This window comes from Podarcis vaucheri (genome assembly GCF_965113315.1).
Source record: "Podarcis vaucheri genome assembly, chromosome: 2".
Lineage (NCBI taxonomy): Eukaryota > Metazoa > Chordata > Lepidosauria > Squamata > Lacertidae > Podarcis > Podarcis vaucheri.
The window spans coordinates 123,144,795-123,165,213 of NC_138760.1; the positions used below are offsets into that span (position 1 = coordinate 123,144,795).

At 44.7% G+C, this 20,419-nt stretch overlaps 1 protein-coding gene and 2 long non-coding RNA genes across 8 annotated transcripts; 2 read left to right on the plus strand and 1 right to left on the minus strand.

Annotated features, from left to right (window-relative positions):
- Positions 1 to 213: 213 nt before the first annotated feature.
- On the plus strand, positions 214 to 1,633 carry LOC309525541. The gene is made up of 3 exons (XR_014216399.1): positions 214 to 422; positions 1,120 to 1,249; positions 1,358 to 1,633. It is a non-coding gene; the product is annotated as an uncharacterized lncRNA (long non-coding RNA).
- Positions 1,634 to 2,789: 1,156 nt separating this feature from the next.
- On the plus strand, positions 2,790 to 9,438 carry LOC309525554. Of its 2 annotated transcripts, none has more exons than XR_014216412.1 (2): positions 2,790 to 2,866; positions 7,319 to 9,438. It is a non-coding gene; the product is annotated as an uncharacterized lncRNA (long non-coding RNA). The 2 variants fall into 2 exon arrangements; XR_014216413.1 differs by lacking the exon at positions 2,790 to 2,866 and adding an exon at positions 3,054 to 3,304.
- Positions 3,794 to 15,706, minus strand: LOC309524906 (uncharacterized protein). 5 transcript variants are annotated; one of them, XM_082210127.1, is made up of 4 exons: positions 13,716 to 13,795; positions 13,581 to 13,607; positions 10,381 to 10,506; positions 3,794 to 6,791 (listed from the first exon to the last, which is right to left on the minus strand). In XM_082210127.1, the coding sequence occupies exons 3-4, from the start codon at positions 10,412 to 10,414 to the stop codon at positions 5,284 to 5,286; spliced, it is 1,542 nt and encodes a 513-aa protein (XP_082066253.1). In that variant the 5' UTR covers positions 10,415 to 10,506; positions 13,581 to 13,607; positions 13,716 to 13,795; the 3' UTR covers positions 3,794 to 5,283. The 5 variants fall into 5 exon arrangements, with proteins under 5 accessions (XP_082066253.1, XP_082066255.1, XP_082066254.1 ...); XM_082210129.1 differs by lacking the exons at positions 13,581 to 13,607; positions 13,716 to 13,795 and adding an exon at positions 15,358 to 15,706; XM_082210128.1 differs by lacking the exon at positions 13,581 to 13,607 and having other exon boundaries at positions 13,716 to 13,841.
- Between the last annotated feature and the right edge of the window lie 4,713 nt (positions 15,707 to 20,419).

Genomic DNA, 20,419 nt, shown 5'->3' on the forward strand with positions numbered 1-20,419 from the left:
GCAGCCGCTCCCAGTCACCCATCTAGCTGCCGAATTCTGGATTAGTTGTAGTTTCTGGGTTACCATCAAAGGTAGCCCCACGTAGAGTGCTAGCCCCATACATATCCTTTGTCTTGACTTCTCTTTGCATGGCTCCAACTTCTGTTTCACACACTTGCAGAATTTCACCCAGGACTCAACCTCTCTTCTCTTTTTCCCCCGAGGAACTGAAGTGGCATCTCCCCCTTACTTTTCTTCTCTGCACTCTTTCAGAACATCCTGGGGCACCTGGAGCTCTTTGAAGATCACCCCCTGATTTTGGCCTTGGCCGCTCTTTTCCAACTGAGGTGAACGGGGTCATTTGAATGGACACTTTGCAAGGAACTGACAGCCTGACTTTTGCATTCCAGCAACAGGTGCAAGAACAGCTCTACTCGCTCCAGGTGACTGAGAACTGCCAGGCAACTGGGCCTTGGAGGGCCTTCTCCAGCTGGGGTGGTGACTTTTTAATGGACAGGGTTGTGTGTGGTGGTGGTGGGGATCTCAGGGTGGGGAATAGCAGGCAATCTAACACTGTTCCCTACATCTCTCCAGCTTCATGAGGCTGGACTTCGGATCAGTGGTGTGAGGGACCCCCACAGAGAGGTGGGTGCGTGGGAGGGACATATATCACCCTAGCAGCCATCCTGTTTTGTGGGGTCCAATGAGGACTGAGAGAGGAAAGGAGGAATTTCTGGAGGAATCCGTGGCAGCTGATTGGACAGGGCTGGGGGGCAGTTGTCAGCTGGAGGGCCACCTTCTCTGAGGAGCCACCTTCTGGGGGCTGCAGGCCAAGGACTGTCCCCAAGGCCTGGGGTGCCCCACTCCTAAAGCAGGAATCTAAGAGATGACTCTTGGAACAACCTTGCCAGGTGCTCTAAGATGAACTCACCTGTCCCCGTGTCCTTCTCTTGTTGCAGATCTAACACGGTTATTTTCCTCAGCACCAGTTGTGAGCATTGGAGAAAACAAGACCAGGGACTAGATCACTCAGACCTGCCTCCCCCTGCCCAGAGGCTCTTTGCTTCCCACTCTGCACTCTCAGATGTGGAGAAGCCCACCCCTCATGCGGAACTGAAAGCCTGACTTTTGCCATTTCAGCAGCTGGAGCTGAAACTGGAGTTGTTCCAGCAACAAGACTTCTTGCTCCAGGTCATCCAGACCTGCCACGCAGCTGCGATGAAAGACCTCTGAAGTATTCAGTGCTCCAAGCTGTGGATGACAGAAGGAGGTGGGTGGGAGGTTTGGGGATGAACAAGCCAAACCTGGCGTTTGGGGTTGGAGCCGTCCTCTGGAGGCCCCTGGAGGGAGTTGACTTTTCTCCTCTGCTCTCTTCCAGAACATCCTGGGGCACCTGGAGCGCTTTGAAGATCGGCCCCTGATTTTGGCCTTGACCCTGGAGGCTCTTTTCCAGCTGAGGTGAACAGGGTCTTTCGAATGGACACTCTGCAAGGAACTGACAGCCTGACTTTTGCATTTCAGCAGCTGGAGTAAGAACAGCTGTACTTTCTCCAGGTGATTGAGAACTGCCAGGCAGCTGGGCTCAGGGGCTCTGAACGCTCAAGCGCTGCAAGCACCCTAAGGCTGAAACCATTCTGGTGAGTGATGAATGGTGTGAGGGACCCCCACAGGGAGGTGGGGGGAGGGAGCGGCAGGGAAGGGCTTTGGGGAAGGGGTTGGGCATCTGCCCAAGAGGAGGACCTTGCCAGCTTAGGGCATGGGATTGCCATTCCCCTGGAAAGCCAAGCGTGGTGTTTCGGGTTGGAGCCATCTTCTGGAGGTCCCTGGAAGAAGCTGACTTTTCTCCTCTGCTCTCTTCCGGACGTATGGCAGCCCTGGTGATTCTATTTTTAAAAACTTCACATACCACAATATTCTGCATTGGTCAGACCACTACAGATATAATTTATGACAGGGGTAAGGAACCCCTGGCTTGCAAGCGAAACCCATAGTCTCCACATAGCTGTCAACATTTCCCTTTTTTAAAGGGAAATTCCCTTATTCCGAATAGGATTCCTTGCAAGAAAAGGGAAAAGTTGACAGCTGTGAGTCTCCAGGCCTCTTCTCCTGGCCCTGGGGATGCTCCCCATGTCAGGCCCCTCTTAAGCCTTGCACCTGACCCACCTCAAGTGTTTTCCCCCAGAGCTTCCTAGAATTGAGATACAGTCGTACCTTGGATACCGAACACCTTGCAAGTCAAATCCTTTGGCTCCCAAACGATTGTAACCCGGAAGTGAGTGTTCTGGTTTTCGAATGTTCTTTTGGAAGCTGAACATTCTGTGGAAGCTTCTGTGGCTTCTGATTGGCTGCAGGAGCTTCCTGCAGCCAATTGGAAGGTGCGCTTTGGTTTTTGAACGTTTTGGAAGTCGAATGGACTTCCGGAATGGGTTCCGTTCAGCTTCCAAGGCACGACTGTACTGCTTCCAGAGGTGGGTTTAGAGGGGCGCCACTGGTTTGCCCACACTGGGTGCTAAGCCAAGAAGGAATTTTATTTATTTATTGTTTAAACATCATTTATATACCCCTTTGCTGGTAATAAAAAAGAATTTAAGATGCTATAAAACAATAAACTTGCTTGCCTGAACAATTAAAATAATTAACAGGCTTTCCTGAACCAAAAAGGGTTTTAAACAGGTGCCAAAAAGAGTTCGGCAAATGTGCTTTCCTGGGGTCAATAGACAGGAAGCTTCAAAGTGTTGGTGCGATCACACTAACATGCTGATTTCTCCCTATATGGGACAGTTGTATATTCCTGCACTGTAGGACTTAGGGTCACTTCCAAGTCTACAATTCTATGATTCAACAAGTGTCTCGTCAGCCACACTTTATGACTCCTTTCACGAGCCAGGTAGGACAGCTTTTGTATTGTGAACTCTTTTAAAGTGTCTCTGTGGCAGCATCCAGTAGCTGAGGAAGAAGTAGAAAGAGGCAGTAAGAGATGCAGAGGGAATGAATAAAGCTCTCTCTGAGAATTGTTACAATTTATTTCTTATGGTTAGAAGGGTAGACAGGAAAACAGGATGCCTGTACCCTAGCCTTAACTAATTCCTCTACTTTGAGGACATAAGCTTTGTCCGGCTGCTTTTTTTCAGATAAGTACTTTTTAAAACTAATAATCTGTTGTTGGCAACCATCCGTCTTGAGACACAATGGAGTGTGCCTCTGGAGGTGAAGCCAAACTGCTGCACTAGGAACACCAAGCCAGCGCGCAAGCCTGGGCAGTGCGTATGGAAGTCCTGGGCTGCCCAGATGACAAGACTCAGCCATTTACCTTCCCGCTGGAGCGGTACCTATTTATCTACTTGCACTTTGACGTGCTTTCGAACTGCTAGGTTGGCAGGAGATGGGACCAAGCAATAGGAGCTCACCCTGTGTGGGGATTCGAACCGCCAACCTTCTGATTGGCAAGCCCTAGGCTTAGTGGTTTAGATCACAGCGCCACCCGCGTCCCTTCATCAGAAAGGAAAGACCTTTATTAAGGTAGCTTTGTGATCACTCAGGCATCATTATCTCAGGACCTAGTAATGTCAGCGGCATCATCAAAGGTTTGTTCCCCTGCTCATTTTCCAATGTGGCATATGCTACCAATTGCCACCATTACCTCTCTGCATTCCACATGCAAACAGGTCAGCATTTACACAGAAGAATAAAGCGATGGCAACCTGAAATCAGAAAGACCAGTGTTGAGAAATTGGGTTAGCTTATGAACTTTCTCAAGACTCTGGCCGTTCATTAACACACTGATCTTGTTTTTAAAAAATATACACTTTCGAAGTTTCACAATTCACCACTTGAATCTTTTATTGTGTATTTAAAGCATAAACGTTAGTAGTGAAGTTTTCAGGTGCAACTGATCCTATTTTCTTGATTACATCTCAACTGCTACATTAAAAATGGACCAAACACAAATCACAAACAACCTCTAATCTCTAAAGTAACTTCGACAGGAAATGCAATTTGCAAAGGATGGAGTTCCGTGACGCACCATTACAAATGTTTCATCTGCACAAGCGTTCCAGCTAGCTGGTTGCAGCACCCCTCCTCCCCCTATGCTCTACTTTGGGGTTTCTCCTGAACTGCCGCTTCAGCCAGTTTTGGGGGCTTGGGTGGGGCCACCCCCATTACATACGACTTCTGCTGATGTGATTGATTAGGTGAATCTCAACCAGTGTTGGAAAGTGTGCAGTGGATCTCAGAAATGCACCTAAGAAATAGATCAAGTATAAGAAAACTAGGGAAGATGGAAAATCAGCCACCATATATATTTCGACTACTTCTACACTATCTAATAACTGGAGCTTTTATAAACTTGGTCCCCTCTCTCCAATACAGACTGGTCACACGTTTCCTTCCCTCATTAATTACTGCAACGCATTATTAGTCTCACTGCCTCCTTTCTCAAATCTGCCCACTCAAATCTTCTTCTAATTTAATCTACACTGTCCAACTTTACAACCAACTGATTATTTCCTACTATTCATATCCTCTCTTTCTAATCCACCCCATTAACCTTGGATGTGGGTGTAGGGGACATTTTCCAAAGACATTTACCATGCAATGTGTGTTCCCAATAGACAACCTTTCTTACTGCACAAATAAAAACTGTAATCCAAAGAGCAAATTCTAGTGTAGGCACACTGATGGAAGGGGTAATCCCCAGAAGCATGAGTGAAGAATACCTACTGTATTTGCAGGAAACAGAGAAAAACATAATCTTAATAAATCCTAAAATATCAAATAATTTGTCACAGAAGCATGCTAGTGAGTTCTCATCCGTGTAGCTTCTCTGAAGTCTAAGAAGATTTGTATCGATTCTGCATCACATGCATCCCAGATGTTTCTTCCTTATGTGGATTCTCTGATGTCCCCCGTGAAACTCATTTCATATACCATACATTCATATGGCTTCCTCCCTGTGTGGATTCTTTCCTGCGTAGCAAGTCTGCTCTCAGAGTGCATATATTTAAATAATTTCACTCCTGCCTGCATAAAATAAGAAGCCACGCTATCTAAATCTTTCTTAATTTATACATTTATTATTTCTTCCCTGTGTTTTTTGAATATTTCGTAACCATTTTGCTGTGCTCTTTCCACTACCCGGGGATTTATAGTCTCTCTTATGCAATTTCTTTTGATCCATGCTAAGATCTTTATGGATCATGGGTCATATTAGAGTTGGGATACAACTTCTGTGGGAAGCCAGGGTGGGAAAGGCTTTCTTAGACATTAATATTATTCTCACATTTTTTGCTGCCAAGAAAGCTTTCAATCAAGATTGAAGCTTGGTTCAAACTCCATGCATTTATATAGTTGTTTCTTTGTGTGGGTTCTTTGATGGGTAGTAACACTTCCACTCTGACTGAAGCTTTTTCCACACACTAAGCATTTATATGGTTTCTCTCCTGTGTGAGTTCTCTGATGTGAAGTAAGGGTGCTGCTCACACTAAAGCTCTTTCCACATATCATGCATTTATAAGGTTTCTCCCCTGTGTGGGTTCTTTGATGTTTAGTAAGGTTTCCACTATCATGGAAGCATTTCCCACACATTAAGCATTTATATGGTTTCTCCCCTGTGTGAGTTCTTTGATGTGTATTAACGTGTGCACTCTGGCTGAAACATTTTCCACACTCCATGCATTTAAATGGTTTCTCCCCTGTGTGGGTTCTTTGATGTGAACTAAGCTTTTCACTATTAATGAAGCTCTTCCCACATTCCACACATTTATAAGGTTTCTCTCCTGTATGGGTTGTTTGATGTGTTTTAAGGTTTGCACTTTGGCTGAAGCACTTTCCACACTCCATACATTTATATGGTTTCTCCCCAGTGTGGATTCTTTGATGTAGAGTAAGACTACCACTCACACTGAAGCCTTTTCCACATTCCATGCATTTATATGGTTTCTCCATAGTGTGCATTTTTTTATGTTTAGTAAGGCTTCCACTGCCATGGAAGCACTTTCCACACAGTAAGCATTTATATGGTTTGTCTCCTGTGTGAGTTCTTTCATGTGTTTTTAGATTTACGCTCTGGGTGAAGCACTTTCCACACTCCCTACATTTATATGGTTTCTCACCTGTGTGGGTCCTCTGATGTGTATTTAGGTTTGCACATTGGCTGAAGCACTTTCCACACTCCATACATTTATATGGTTTCTCCCCAGTGTGGATTATTTGATGTGCAATAAGGCTATTGCTCACACAAAAGCCTTTTCCACACTCCATACATTTATAAGGTTTTTCCCCTCTGTGGATCCTTTCATGTGAAGTGAGACTTCCGCTATCACTAAAGCACTTTCCACACTCCGTACATTTATACGGTTTCTCTCCTGTGTGGGTTCTTTGATGTTTAGTAAGGTTACAGCTGACACTGAAGCTCTTTCCACATTCCATACATTTAAATGGTTTCTCTCCTGTGTGGGTTCTTTGATGGATAGTAAGGTTACCACTCACACTGAAGCCCTTTCCACATTGCATGCATTTATAGGGTTTCTCCCCTGTGTGGGTTCTGCGATGATTATTTAGTGTTGATTTGTCTTTGAACATTTTTCCACACACTGGACACTTTTTCACTCTTTCAGTATCTGGTGGAAGTTGAGGGTGTTCTGAACATGGAGAAGCAGAGTATTTCTTCCTCCAATTCTTTGACCGCTTTCTGTCCTGCCTTTTTGATGTCCTTTGGTTTCCAAATGTATTCTTCCCCACTTCATGCTTGATTGTTTTCAACGAATCCAAAGATGGCTCATCATGAACTTCATTATCCTTCGCATCACCTGCTTGGGAAGAAGAAAGGAAAGGGGGGGGATATTATTCAGTTATTCAGCTGAATAACTCAGCTGAATAATTCAGCTGAATTTCTCAGACACTGAGGTTCTGAGGCAATGACCTACAAGATGTTACAGAACAGAATGGAAGAATTTTGGTCCAGAAAATCACTTGTCTATAACAGTGTTTCCTAATAATTACTCTGGTTTTTCCCTGCAGAGCTGTTCTGTGTTCCTTTTTTTTTTAAAAAAAGAACTTAGACATTTTGCATATTTTTTCCTCCCTCCTAATCCATTTCCCTTTTGCCTTTTCAAACTGCAAATCTGAGGCATGGACTGACTCGGTTCTTTTAGCCATCTGTATGGCCACTCTGAGAGTCTTTATTTTGGCTGAAGAATAGGATAAACAAACTAACTAATGAAGGAGTATGATTACCAGCCAGCAATAAAGACATCTGTTTATATGTGCGTGTGACTGTATATTCATGGAATACTTGACTTCAGGAATAATTCTGAATTATGTTTTATTTATTTTCTAGCTGTAATCCACAACACCTCACCAGCAACAGGCAACACAGCAGATGAGACTTAGCAATGTTTGGGAAAGGAGATTGCTGGAACCTGCTGCTCTGTTTATCAGGTTCAAACCTTTAAAAAAAATTAATAAATTAAAGTTTTCCATATTAGCACAGTTCTATGATCCTACCTCTTATTCTGCTCTTTTAGATGCAGCAGACATTTTGTGTTATGCCATGCCAAAAGAGCAATTTTACGCTATGCCACACTTCCACAGGGACATTTTTGTGACGAGAGCTCACAACGCATTCTCATAATTCTGAATGTGTCCAGGGCTCCAACAAGATTTAGCCACCACTGACCTCAAGAGTCCCTGAATGTTATGCTGATGCCTGGGCTGGTGACTCCTCCCAGAACCGCCCAGTTTGCCAAATGTAGCTTGCACCCGTGAAGAATCACAGAGAAGAGGGCTCAAGTAGCAAGTTGGGAAGTCCCATATTTATAAGTCTGAAAGGGCCTTTGAGTGGAAAGAGCCGCAGGGGAAATGCCTGAATGACTAGCAAATTAGGCGAGGAATGTCTAAAGTAACTAATAAGGAAAAGGACAGATATGTCAAAGCGGCTATTACAGGTCAAAAATACTATATTCTGTAACAGAAACACCACACTGCACTGAGCCTGAATGATCAAGGCATTACATTCCTCATAGAGAGGGAGAGAGAGAGAGAGAGAGAGAGAGAGAGAGGGAGGGAGGGAGAGACCAGGTGGATAGTCAGTCTCTCACTGATTGAAATTGGAATTAATTTTGATTGGTTCTCCTGCTTCGAACAAAACACACACTCATAGAGTCACTTAAGTGTAATCTTGCTTATTTGAATCCTGTCATGCAATAACCATTGTAGGGTTACTTATTTAAAAATTGTTTAGATTTTACACTCTCCCAAGTTTTATTTACATATAATGTACTTTTGATTTCTCTATCAAATAGTTATCCTTTATTAGGCATAACAAACCACACATTATCAAACAGACACCAGATACAAATTATGCAAAATACAAGCTCAGTATAACAAGGTTTGTCCCGGTCAGATTAACTCCAGAGAAAATCAATTTGCATAAATAATACAGTACCGCACTACTGCACTACTGAATCCCTGATCAATTAAGAACCACTAATTCTCTTTATAATGACCCAGTCTTTCTACATGGACAGCACTCAAAAATTCAGCCACTATTAAAGTAATTTGATCATTCCTGTCCAAAAGCAGGTCCTGAACCCTTGGTAGCGTAGATATCAGCCTATTGAGTTGTAAGGCCTCTAATACTTGTCTTCTGGCATAAATGCCAAAATCACAAGAAAAGAAAATATGGTCCAAAGTATCAGGTTCCTGTTTACTACATTTGCAGAGACACTCTGATTCTGGGAGAGCTAAATATCTTCCTCTCACTATCATCGAGGGAAACATATTAAATCTGGCTTGAAGGAGGAACTGGAGGAATTTTACCCTTATGCTTTTCATATAATCAGTTATCCATATAATCAGTTATCAGTTTTCAATATATTCATTTATAGCCAGATATTTTTATAATGATTTTATAATCCATGTTTGAACCGTGAAAGCTTCTGCTTAGTTTAGCAAATTGCTTAAATCTTCAAAGTCTTAGATGAACTTTGTCCCAGTACCTCCTTGTTCTCTCTCTATCTCACCGAACAAGAAGGGAAGCGATAAATCTTATGTGCTGGCACATTTCCCCCCCTTGTCCAGACAAAGTCTGTACAGTGAAACAGGAAACCGCAGAATGTCCCTTATAGCAGATGGTCTGTAGGAGCTCAACAGCCGAAGTTCCTCTTTGCCCTAAGTTTCTATTTCTTGCAATAAATCTAGGGGAAAGGTCGGACTGGTGTTCAAACTAAAAAGCAGAAGTTGGGAGAGAACTCTTTGTACCGCCAGGGGCAAGGCTTGTATGCGCTCATTAGCTTATTTTGCTGCCGTTCGCAATTGTATCCCATTATGTCATGATCTGTGATGTATGTACTCAGGTATAAAGCCCCAGGGCAATAGGTCTCGAGGCCCAGTCTTTTGGAAAGCATTCCACTGGGTCAATTATTGCTCAGCAATAAATCTCACTTTCTTTTTCTCCAATTGCTGCACCTGTCAATTCTTGGACTCTTGGACTCTTTGAGTTGGTCACTGGTACCTTTTAAAATTCTTGCAACAGGCTAACATAGCCTGCACAATTCATGATTCTTCAGATTTCTCATAATATTTGTCATAATATTGTCTTTTCATAACATGAACTGCATTCACTGGTCCACTGCTGATACATTTAAAATAAAACTTTATTAAAGGGTTTTAGCCTCTGGGCCACAAGGATATAGAAAGAGCTCTGCTGGATGAGTCCAGCATCTAGTCCAGCGCCCTGTTCTCACAGTGGCCAGCCTGATGCCTGTTGGGAACCTGCAAGCTAATGAGAACCCTCTCCTCCTGAAGTTTCCAGAAGTGGTTTTCAGAAGCACTAAAGGTAAAGGTAAAGGGACCCCTGACCATTAGGTCCAGTCGTGACAGATTCTGGGGTTGCGATGCTCATCTCGCTTTATTGGCCGAGGGAGCCGTCGTACAGCTTCCGGGTCATGTGTCCAGCATGACTGAGCCGCTTCTGGCAAACCGGAGCAGCGCACGGAAACACCGTTTACCTTCCCGCCAGAGCAGTACCTATTGATCTACTTGCACTTTGATGTGCTTTCGAACAGCTAGGTTGGCAGGAGCAGGGACCGAGCAATGGGAGCTCACCCCGTCGCGGGGATTCGAACCGCTGACCTTCTGATCGGCAAGCCCTAGGCTCTGTGGTTTAACCCACAGCGCGACCCGCTGCCTCCAAATTTGGAGGCAGAGCATAGCCATCATGGCTATTGGCCAATGATAGTCTTATCCTCCATGAATTTGCTCAATCTTCTTTTAAAGCCATCTAAGTTGGTGGCAATCACTGCCTTCTGTGGGCCCTGTTTGGTCACCACTCGCTTGCCCACTGGTGTGATTTAAGAACTTCATTTTCAATACCATCCAAGGGGGAAAAGACATTCTTACCTACAGATGCCATGTTCTCATTGTCTTCTGGCATGACTTCCTTGTGAAGAGATCTATGCTCTGAATTTTGGAGATCTCACCCACCTTGGTGAAATACACAGCCACTGGCTCAAAGTACACCACCCACTGAAAGAAAGAAGGAAAGATTCTCTAATCAGAAATAATATATTCCTGAACTCTGTATTTCCATTGAGTTCTTGCATTTCAATATTCACCACTAAATACCATTTCTTATACCTGCTTATTCAGAAATGTTTTAGCTGTCCATTTCAGCCGGGATCCAGTAACCCTCATGATATGATAGATGCACAGATTCTCTAGACTTTGTTTTTGAGCTGTTTACACACCCCATGCTTTAAAGGGGTTCTTGTCATATACAGTTCTATACATCATTAACTTGTGGAATTTGCTGTCTTAAGTTGTACTAGCTGGCACCAGCTTGGATGTCTTTAAAAAGGAGATAAAACCAGGTAACAGAGAATCACTATGCTGTGACCCAGAATCTCCCTGCCCCTTCACGCCTGCTTGACAGCATCAATGTCCAGAAATTGCACTTTTACAAGTCACTTTTTTCGTGAGGCAGCAGCTATGCTTTGGGAAATTAGGCAGGTATCTTTACTATATAATTTAGTCTATGAATTATTAATAATAATAATAATAATAATAATAAATTTATACCCGCCCGCCCTGGCCAGAGCTGGGCTCAGGGCAGATAACTTGAATAAAATTTCAGTAAAAACATAATAAGAAAAAAAGAAAAAGAAAAAAATTAAAATACAGGTTAAAATGCAATTTAAAATGCAGCTTCATAATTATTGACAATTATGTATTGTTTGGTTATTTATAAAACATATTTATATACCGTTATACAACCAACAATATATAAAAATGGTTTACATCAGTAAAACATAAAACTGTTCAATAAAAACCATAAAAAGTTATAAACAGACAGCAATTAACCATTGGGGAAGGATGTTAACTTTTATGCTGTTCTATGTATACCACCGATTCTTTGATTGAGCCCTCTAAGTAACTATTATCTGGCCTAAAATTACAGTTTTACAATCACATATCCAATATACAGTGGTGCCTCGCAAGACAAAATTAATTCGTTCTGCGAGTTTTTTCGTCTTGCGAATTTTTCATCTTGTGAGGCACGGTTTCCCATAGGAATGCATTGAAAATCAATTAATGTTTTCGTTTTCGTCTTGCGAAGCAAGCCCATAGGGAAATTCGTCTTGCGAAGCAACTCAAAAAACGGAAAACTCTTTTGTCTTGCAAGTTTTTTGTCTTGCGAGGCATTCGTCTTGCGAGGTACCACTGTATACCATAAAAACAAGATTCCAAAGAATCTCCTGGATTTCCCTCCTTCCCTTTGTGGGTCCTATCATTAGCCATTTCCCCTTGCATCTTTTATAACAATCCCAATCTTTTACATCCCCATTAAATCCAAAATTCACCATTAAACTACAAGTGTTATTCCAATTCTACTAACAATTTTAACAGTTTGCAATGGTTTTTAAGATAAATTATAAATTTTCCCCATTCTTTATTAGAATTTTGGTCTTTCTGATTCTTCCGGTCATTTTTGCCATTTCAACATAATCCATCAACTTAAATCTGCCATTCTTCTCTGGTTGGGACATTATCTTCTTTCCGTATATTTTCAGGACCCAGGTTATTTCTAGGGTTTTGTTTTGAATGGTTTTTGTTGTTGTAACCCACCCTGGGACCTCAGGGTGAAGTGAAGGTGTATAATACTGAGATCAACAACAAGAACAATAATAATTTGCAGTCAGATAAACGTGCGTTCTTAAGGCTGGGGAGGGGGTCATTTCCTTCTCTCTCTCTTTTAAACAGAGCTCTCCCCTCGCCCCAGGACTGAGCCTCTTTTCTCTTCTGCAGCTCCCCCTCCCCATGTCCTGGGCGGGGAGGGGGTTTGAACCCCAACTGGGTGTTCAGAGGAGACCCTCTTTGGTCCACCTCCAAGAGCCAGTGGTGGCAAAGTGCTTAGACACTGGTTCCAGTTGTAGATAGGTAGCCGTGTTGGTCTGCCATAGTCAAAAAAAAAAATAAAAAAAATCCTTCCAGTAGCACCTTAAAGACCAACTAAGTTAGTTCTTGGTATGAGCTTTCGTGTGCATGCACACTTCTTCAGATACACTGAAACAGAAGTTGCCAGATCCTTCTATATAGTGAGAAGGTGGGGAGGGGTGTTACTCAGAAGGGTGGTGGGAATGGGAGATTGGTAGATAGCTGAGATGAGCCTGTTGACGACTCTAAACGACTGTAATAGGTCTTACAGGAAAAGGCAAGGGGTGAGAAGGTGAGAAATGGTTTAGTCATGTATAGTGAGATAAGAATCTGAGTAACACCCCTCCCCACCTTCTCACTATATAGAAGGATCTGGCAACTTCTGTTTCAGTGTATCTGAAGAAGTGTGCATGCACACGAAAGCTCATACCAAGAACTAACTTAGTTGGTCTTTAAGGTGCTACTGGAAGGATTTTTTTTTTATTTTGCTTAGACACTGTTGGACTAGGGACCGGGAGGCCATGGCTGGAATCCCCCACTCAGCCATGAAGCTCTCACTGGGCTTGACCTTGGGACTTCTGCCGTCTTCTTGCCGCCTAAGCCACCACACAGGGTTGTTATGCGGATGAAATGGGGAGTTGGGGGAGAGAGAGAACCAGGGAATCCACCTTGAGGAAGGGCAGGGAAGGAGCTGTGCAAATGCAATGAAACAGCAAACTAAATAAACAAACCCTGCCGACAGAAGCCCTACATCAGGCAGCCCCCAAACTTGGCCCTCCAGCTGTTTTGGGACTACAATTCCCATCATCCCTGCATAGCTGTCAACCTTTCTCTTTTTTTTGCGGGAAATTCCCCTATTCCAGCGCCGTTTCCTGCTGCTATCCCGGATTGTTAGATATCCCATAGACTGTCCCTGGGACAGGTGAGGCTGCTGATCCCTTATTTTCGAGGCTGCTCATCCCTTATTTTCAAATCTGAAAGTTGACAGCTATGCATCCCTGACCACTGGTCCTGTTAGCTAGGGGTGATGGGAGTTGTAGTCCCAAAACAGCTGGAGGGAAGAGTTTGGGGATGCCTGCCCTACATACAATTCCCAGGGGAAATTGGTGTGAGGGTCTTTCTCTCTCTCTTCTGCCTCTCCCCCCCCCCCAATTCTTGGTTCCTACCCCTCTTCCAGTGTTGCAGCTGAGTACCTGTCAGGGAAAAAGGCGGGGTATTAATAAATAACAACAATTATAATATGTTGTCTAATTAATAATAATAATAATAACGGCGTTTCCCCGCCCTGTACGTGCACCCACCTCGCAGATCAACCGCTCAGTCCGTCTGCCAGCCTCTCTCTTGTTGGAAGACAAAAAGGAAGCGCCCCTCTCTATTCCTCCCCCCATTAGACCATTTCCTGCCACTCTAGGAAACAGAGCTCAGCTCATTTAACCCTTAGAGAGCTGAGTGAGTGGTCAAAAAGAAAAAAAGGCGCTCTTGTCTTCGAACTTTTGAAAAGCAGCATCCACAGAATCATAGAATTGTAGAGTTGGAAAGGGACCTCCGGGGGTCATCTAGTCCAACCCCCTGCAATGCAGAAATCTCAGCTGAAGCATCCATGAGAGATGGCCATAAAACCTCAAAGGAGGGAGTCTCTGTTCCACTGTCAACAGCTTGTAAGCCCTGTGAAGGAACAGAGGTAGGGGGAAGAGAGGGAAGAGACCTGTCTTTTGTTTTCATAAATTTTTATTCATATTTGCACATATATACAGGAAAAACATAAACAAAATAATCCACCACATACCTCATACAAATTATATCCACTTCACAAATCATAAATAAAATATATAACTGAGTTAGTCTCAACTGAGCCTTGGACTTCCCTCCACTCCTTTGGTAAGTATCGAATAAATTATATAGTCGCGTACTTTTTAACTCTTTTACATAGAGTTATTTCAACCCCGCTAGTGTCACCTGAGATTTAGATTCCATATACATTAAATATTTCTTCCAATTGTCATGAAATTTCTGTTCGTCTTGGTCCCTTAATCTTCCTGATATTCTATCAAGCTCAGCATAATTTATCATTTTAACCTAGGGAGAGGGAGAGACCTGTCAACGGACTCAATCACAAAACCACAGGCCCAGTTTTGTGGTTGGGTCAGGGACATAGCTGTCAACGTTTCCCGTTTTTTAAGGGAAATTCCCTTATTCCTAATAGGATTCCTCGCAAGAAAAGGGAAAAGTTGACAGCTATGGTCAGGGATGTGTGGCTGGGGAGGGGTGTGTGTTTGTGTTTGTCTGTGGCAATCATGAAATAACTCCTTCTAAGTTACCACCACACTACTGGGCACGATGCAAACTTGTTTTCTATTTTGCATCTAGATACGATTGGATTACTTTACCTCCTGGTAGATCAACCTGCTCTCCTTCAGCTTTGGAAAGGGAAAAAAAGGTACAGCACTGCAGAGAGCGGAGCCTTCCTTTTTTGGAGGAGGAAAGAGCCACTTTTTATCCCTGACATAGAAGTCCCCCCCCCTCCTCTAAGAAGCAAAGCGTCGCCCTCGCCTCCCCCAAAATCTCACAGCGACTGAATTGGAACCCAAGGGTTGCGCCAAATAGGATCCTGCAGGCGAAGCTAGGCAACTGGATTAAGGAAAGCAGCCCTTGTCTTGCACTGAGAAAGCAGCTGGGTGGTGGGATTGGAATAGCACTTGTAGTTTGATGGTGAATTTTGGACATACGGAGATGCAAAAGATTTGGATTATTACTACAAAAGATGCAGGAGGAAAAGGCTAACAATAGGACCCACAAAGGGGAGGAGGAAAGTCCAGGAGATTCGGTGGAATCTTGTTTCTATATTGTATGCTGCTGATGTTGTTGTTGTTTAGTCATTTAGTCGTGTCCGACTCTTCGTGATCCCATGGACCAGAGCACGCCAGGAACTCCTGCCAGGCATACCTTGGTGGTGGAGAGGGGGACCATTTCACAAGTGGCGAGGCCAACACCAAAAAAAGCCTCTTCTCATGTTAGCACCCCCTCAGGTAACAATCTCAGAGATCAGCACTGGCTTTCAATTGATTATGGGCCCAATTCAGGGTGTTACTATTGGCATTTAAAGCCCCAGGGAGGTAACTTCGGTGCCGCTAACACAGCAGTTTGAAAAGACACACAGGCAGCAAAACCTGTTTTAGAAAGTGGTAAATGTTCCTCAATTATTGGTATAGTAACACAAGAATGGCTTGTGAGAGCCATGCAGCTAAGGGGGAGCAACCAGCTTAGCCTCTTCACATGCTGAGTTCATCAGGTAGACTGAAGGGAAACAAAAGCTTGGTTACCTAATTCCTCCCAAGGGGAGCTAGTCCTGGCAGGACAGCTTACTCTATGGTCATAACCAATTCATGCATTAACTAGACCTGGGCCACAGCAGTGAGACTGCTAAATTCTAAGCAATTTTTATTTAGTGATTTCTTACTTTTAATATCCACCTTCTTTCCCCAAGAAGGACAAGATGGTGTGCATCTTCCTCCTCCACATTTAATCCTCATGAACAACCCTGTGAACTCCTCCAGATGTTTTTGGCCTACAACTCCCATGATCCCTAGCTAGCAGGACCAGTGGTCAGGGATTATGGGAACTGTAGTCTCAAAACATCTGTAGGGCCGAGGTTGAGGAAGCCTAGGTCTAGCAGACAAAATAACCACTGATAAATGGTCAGGTGTGGATTACATCCCCCACCTTTGACTCTTCTTGGGCAAAAAAGAGGAGAATTGCACCTTCTCTTGGCTATAGGCAGGACCAATTTGCCAGGATACCAAATTCAGGGTGAGCAATTGGCATTGAAATGCATCTATTGCACAAAAAGCCCCTTAACCCAACCTGAATATATATATATATATATATATTCAAATAAGGACAGCATCAGGAAATGCCTCAACAAGGGTAGAATAGCCATTTGCTTGAAGCAATGCCATCAAAGCTCTCCACAAACGAATCAAGATGAATGTCCATAGTAAAAAAGAATCGTAGAGTTGAAAGGATCCTCAAGGATCACCTAGTCTAGTGGTGGCCAAACTTGGCCCTCCAGCTGTTTTGGGACTACAACTCCCATCATCCCTAGGTAACAGGACCTGTGGTCAGGGATGATGGGCATTGTAGCCCCAAAACAGCTGGAGGGCCAAGTTTGGCCACCACTGACCTAGTCCAATTCTCTTCAATGCAATAAGTACAGCTAAAGTACCCCTGACAGGTGGTTCCCCAACCTCGCTGCCAAAAACCTGCAGTGAAGGAGTATTGACCACCTTCCAAGGTAGTCCATCTCCGGGACAGCGGGGAAGCGCAGCGCATCTTCCCCACTGTCCTCGGACCTCCTCCGAAGGCTGGCGGTGGGGCGGAGAGACCTCCTCCCGCCGCCAGGCTTCGGAAGGCTGCTCCGAAGGCTGGCGGTGGGGCGGAGAGACCTTCTCCCCGCGCCAGCCTTCGGATGGCTGTCCTGAAGACTTGTGGTGGGAGCAGTGGCGTAGCGTGGGGGGTGCACCTGGCGCAACATCGGGGGGGGTGCGGAAGAGACTCGAGTGCTAAAATCCACGGGTTAGGGGGCGCTAATTACTTGCCTTGCCCCGGGTGCTGAGAACCCACGCTACGCCACTGCTCCAACCTCACTTCGAAAAACTTGCAACAAAGGAGAATCCACCACTTTCCAAGGTAGTCCATGACTGGCACTGCAACTGCAGGACCAAAATAAATGAGGCTTCAGGGTCTGAGTTCCTGGAAGGGGTTCAGCAGAAATTCATCTGGAATGACCCTCTTTCCATCTTGCAAAAGAATTCCCTGACCGGGAATCGAACCTGGGCCGCGGCGGTGAGAGCGCCAAATCCTGACCACTAGACCACCAGGGATGTGCAAGGTGATCTCTGTCCCTCCGTTCTTTCAAGCGACGAGCTCCGTATCAAACTGCTAAGAAATGGTGTTTTGCCAGTCAGACATCCTGCCAAGTGGCAGGTTTTCCTTACTTGCTGTGAAGAGTTCCCACTCTGTTAGGAAGCTGAAAAGCAGGATTTGGTCATCCTCATCCGTGGGGAGTTTTTGCCAGGGAAGGGAAACCAAGGCCACACTCGCTGAAAGTGAATAGGGTGGGGGGAGAGGCAGTGACTGGCCCTGGTCAACCCATGAGTTTCGTGGCCTAGTCGGGATTGGGACTGTGGTTTCCCAGATCCTGATCTGACACTCTAATCTAATCTGACCCTGCAAGAACTTCACCACACTAGAGCAAAACCATCCTCTGCTGTTGTTGTCTTTGTTGGGAAAAAGCACCAATGCAAAAGCCAGCAGCAGGTGGCTGGAATGCAAAACAGGATGTTGTTGTTTCAAACTGTACTGTTGGGGAAAAGGGGGGAGTCTTTTCTCTGTACTGAGCACCGGATGTTAGCTCAGAGTGTCATCTGACCTGTGCTGGAAGTACAGGGGTGGAGTTGTGACTCTTCTCATGGAGTCTGAAGGGTGCAGTCACGTTTCTATGTACTGCTGAATGACAGGAACAAAAGACATGTAAATAGGAATCCTGTCTGTCTCATTTCCCCTCCCTGGGGGGGAAAGCAAGGAGAGAGAAGCAGAGGGTGTGTTCTCCTCACGTCTAATGAGGAGAATCGCCGGTTTACGACCACGTCTGCCGGGAGACGCAGACGGAATGTAAACAAGTGTCTCACTCAGTTTGCCTCGGGGAGGCCAGTTACCTCTGACTGTGAGCTGAGATACTGACAGTCTTTTCCTTTTACTTTGTACACCTCACAAAAGAAGAGGGGAAAGGGCCCCTCCGAATAGCTGAACAGGACACCAAAGCCCCTCCCTCTCCTGGCACCAAGCCTGGCAGAGTTGGCACCTGCAGGGAGTACAAGGGGCGGCTGGTTGGTTTCAGTCTCTGGAGCTCTGTGTTCTGGGCCCAGGATGTTCCCACTGTGGGTTCTGCCTGGGTGAAGGAAATGAGCCGGGAGTGGCCCAACAGCCAGTTTAGAGCTAGTTACTATACAAACTTCATCCCTCAGAACTTTTGAGGGAATTTGCTTTCTTCCTCCTCTCTCCCAATCCTTTGTCCTTTCGTGCCATCCCTTTTAGATGTTACGACTGATGACAGGAATGGTCTCATTGCTGATCTTGGAATGAATCGTGGCTGGTGCATTCCTTCCTCTGCTTTTTACCTTTTATTTATTATTTATTTATTAATGTATTTATTTATTTATTTGATTTCTATACTGCCCTATACCCGAAGGTCTCAGGGCGGTTGTCATAAAATATTGAATACATAAAAGCAAAACAAAAGTAACAACCCAGTAACCCCTCCCCCAACCTACTTGTCTTAAAATGAGTGTGGCCTTGGTTTCCCTTTCAGAGAGGTAGACCAGAACACCCCAACAAAAGGGCTGCTTGGATATTGCGCTAAACTCCTAGAGATACTGAGGGTGGGGGCTTAATCCCTCATGTGTGCAGAGGGAAACAGATTAGCAATTCACCACTCAGGCTCCTCATTGCAGGCAGATTTCCAGCAGCCGTCCCTGGGTGGGCTCGAACCACCAACCTTCTGGTTAACAGCCAGACGCGCTAACCGATTGCGCCACAGAGACCTGGGCAGAGTGGCATCCCTACTTCCTGTTATGCTCGGTGCTGGGAAAGTTCGTTTTGAAAAGGAACTAGTTCAAGTTCAAGGAGGAACCAGTTCCAGGACGAATGATGTTCTAGGCCTAGCAGAGAGAATAACCACTGATAAATTGTCAGGTCTGGATGGCATCCCCCTTCTTGGGCAACAAAGAGGAGGATTCCACCTTCTCTTGGCTATAGGCAGGCCCAATTTACTGGGATACCAAAGGAGGGAAGTAATTGTAGTTTAAATGGATCTATTGTACAAAAAGCCCCTTAACCCAAGCTGGATTTATTTATTTATTTTTATTTTGCAAATAAGGACAGCATCAGGAAAATGCCCCGACAAGGGTAGAATAGCCATTTGCTTGTAGCTATGCCATCTAAGCTCTCCACAAACAAATCAAGATGAATCTCCATAGAAACATAGAATCATAAAGGATCCCCAAGGATCACCTAGTCTGGTGGTGGCCAAACTTGGCCCTCCAGCTGTTTTTGGACTACAACTCCCATCATCCCTAGGAAACAGGACCAGTGGTCAGGGATAATGGGAATTGTAGTCCCAAAACAGCTGGAGGGCCATGTTTGACCACAACTGACCTAGTCCAACTCTCTTCAATGCAGGACGTACAGCTAAAGAACCCAGACAGGTGGCTCTCCAACCTCACTGCCCAAAACCTGCAGCGAAGGAGTATCGACCACCTTCCAAGGTAGTCCATGACTGGCACTGCAACTGCAGGACCAAAATAAATGAGCCTTCAGGGTCGGAGTTCCTGGAAGGGGTTCAGCAGAAATTCATCTGGAATGACCCTCTTTCCATCTTGCAAAAGAATTCCCTGACCGGGAATCGAACCCGGGCCGCGGCGGTGAGAGCGCCGAATCCTGACCACTAGACCACCAGGGATGTGCAAGCTGATCTCTGTCCCTCCATTCTTTCAAGCGACAAGCTCCGTATCAAACTGCTAAGAAATGGTGTTTTGCCAGTCAGACATCCTGCCAAGTGGCAGGTTTTCTTTAGTTGCTGTGAAGAGTTCCAACTGCATTAGGAAGCTGAAATGCAGGATTTGGTCATCCTCTTCCATGGGGAGTTATTATTATTATTATATTATTATTATTATTATTATTATTATTATTATTATTAAATTAATTTCTATACCGCCCAATACCCAAAGGTCTCAGGGCGGTTGTCATAAAATATTGAATACATAAAATCAAAACAAAAATAACAACCCAGTAACCCCCCCCCCACTAACTTCTCTTTAAACGAGTGTGGCCTTGGTTTCCCCTTCAGAGAGGCAGACTAGCACACCCCAACAAAAGGATATTGCGTTAAACTCCTAGAGATACTGAGGGTGGGGGCTTAATCCCTCATGTGTGCAGAGGGCAACAGATT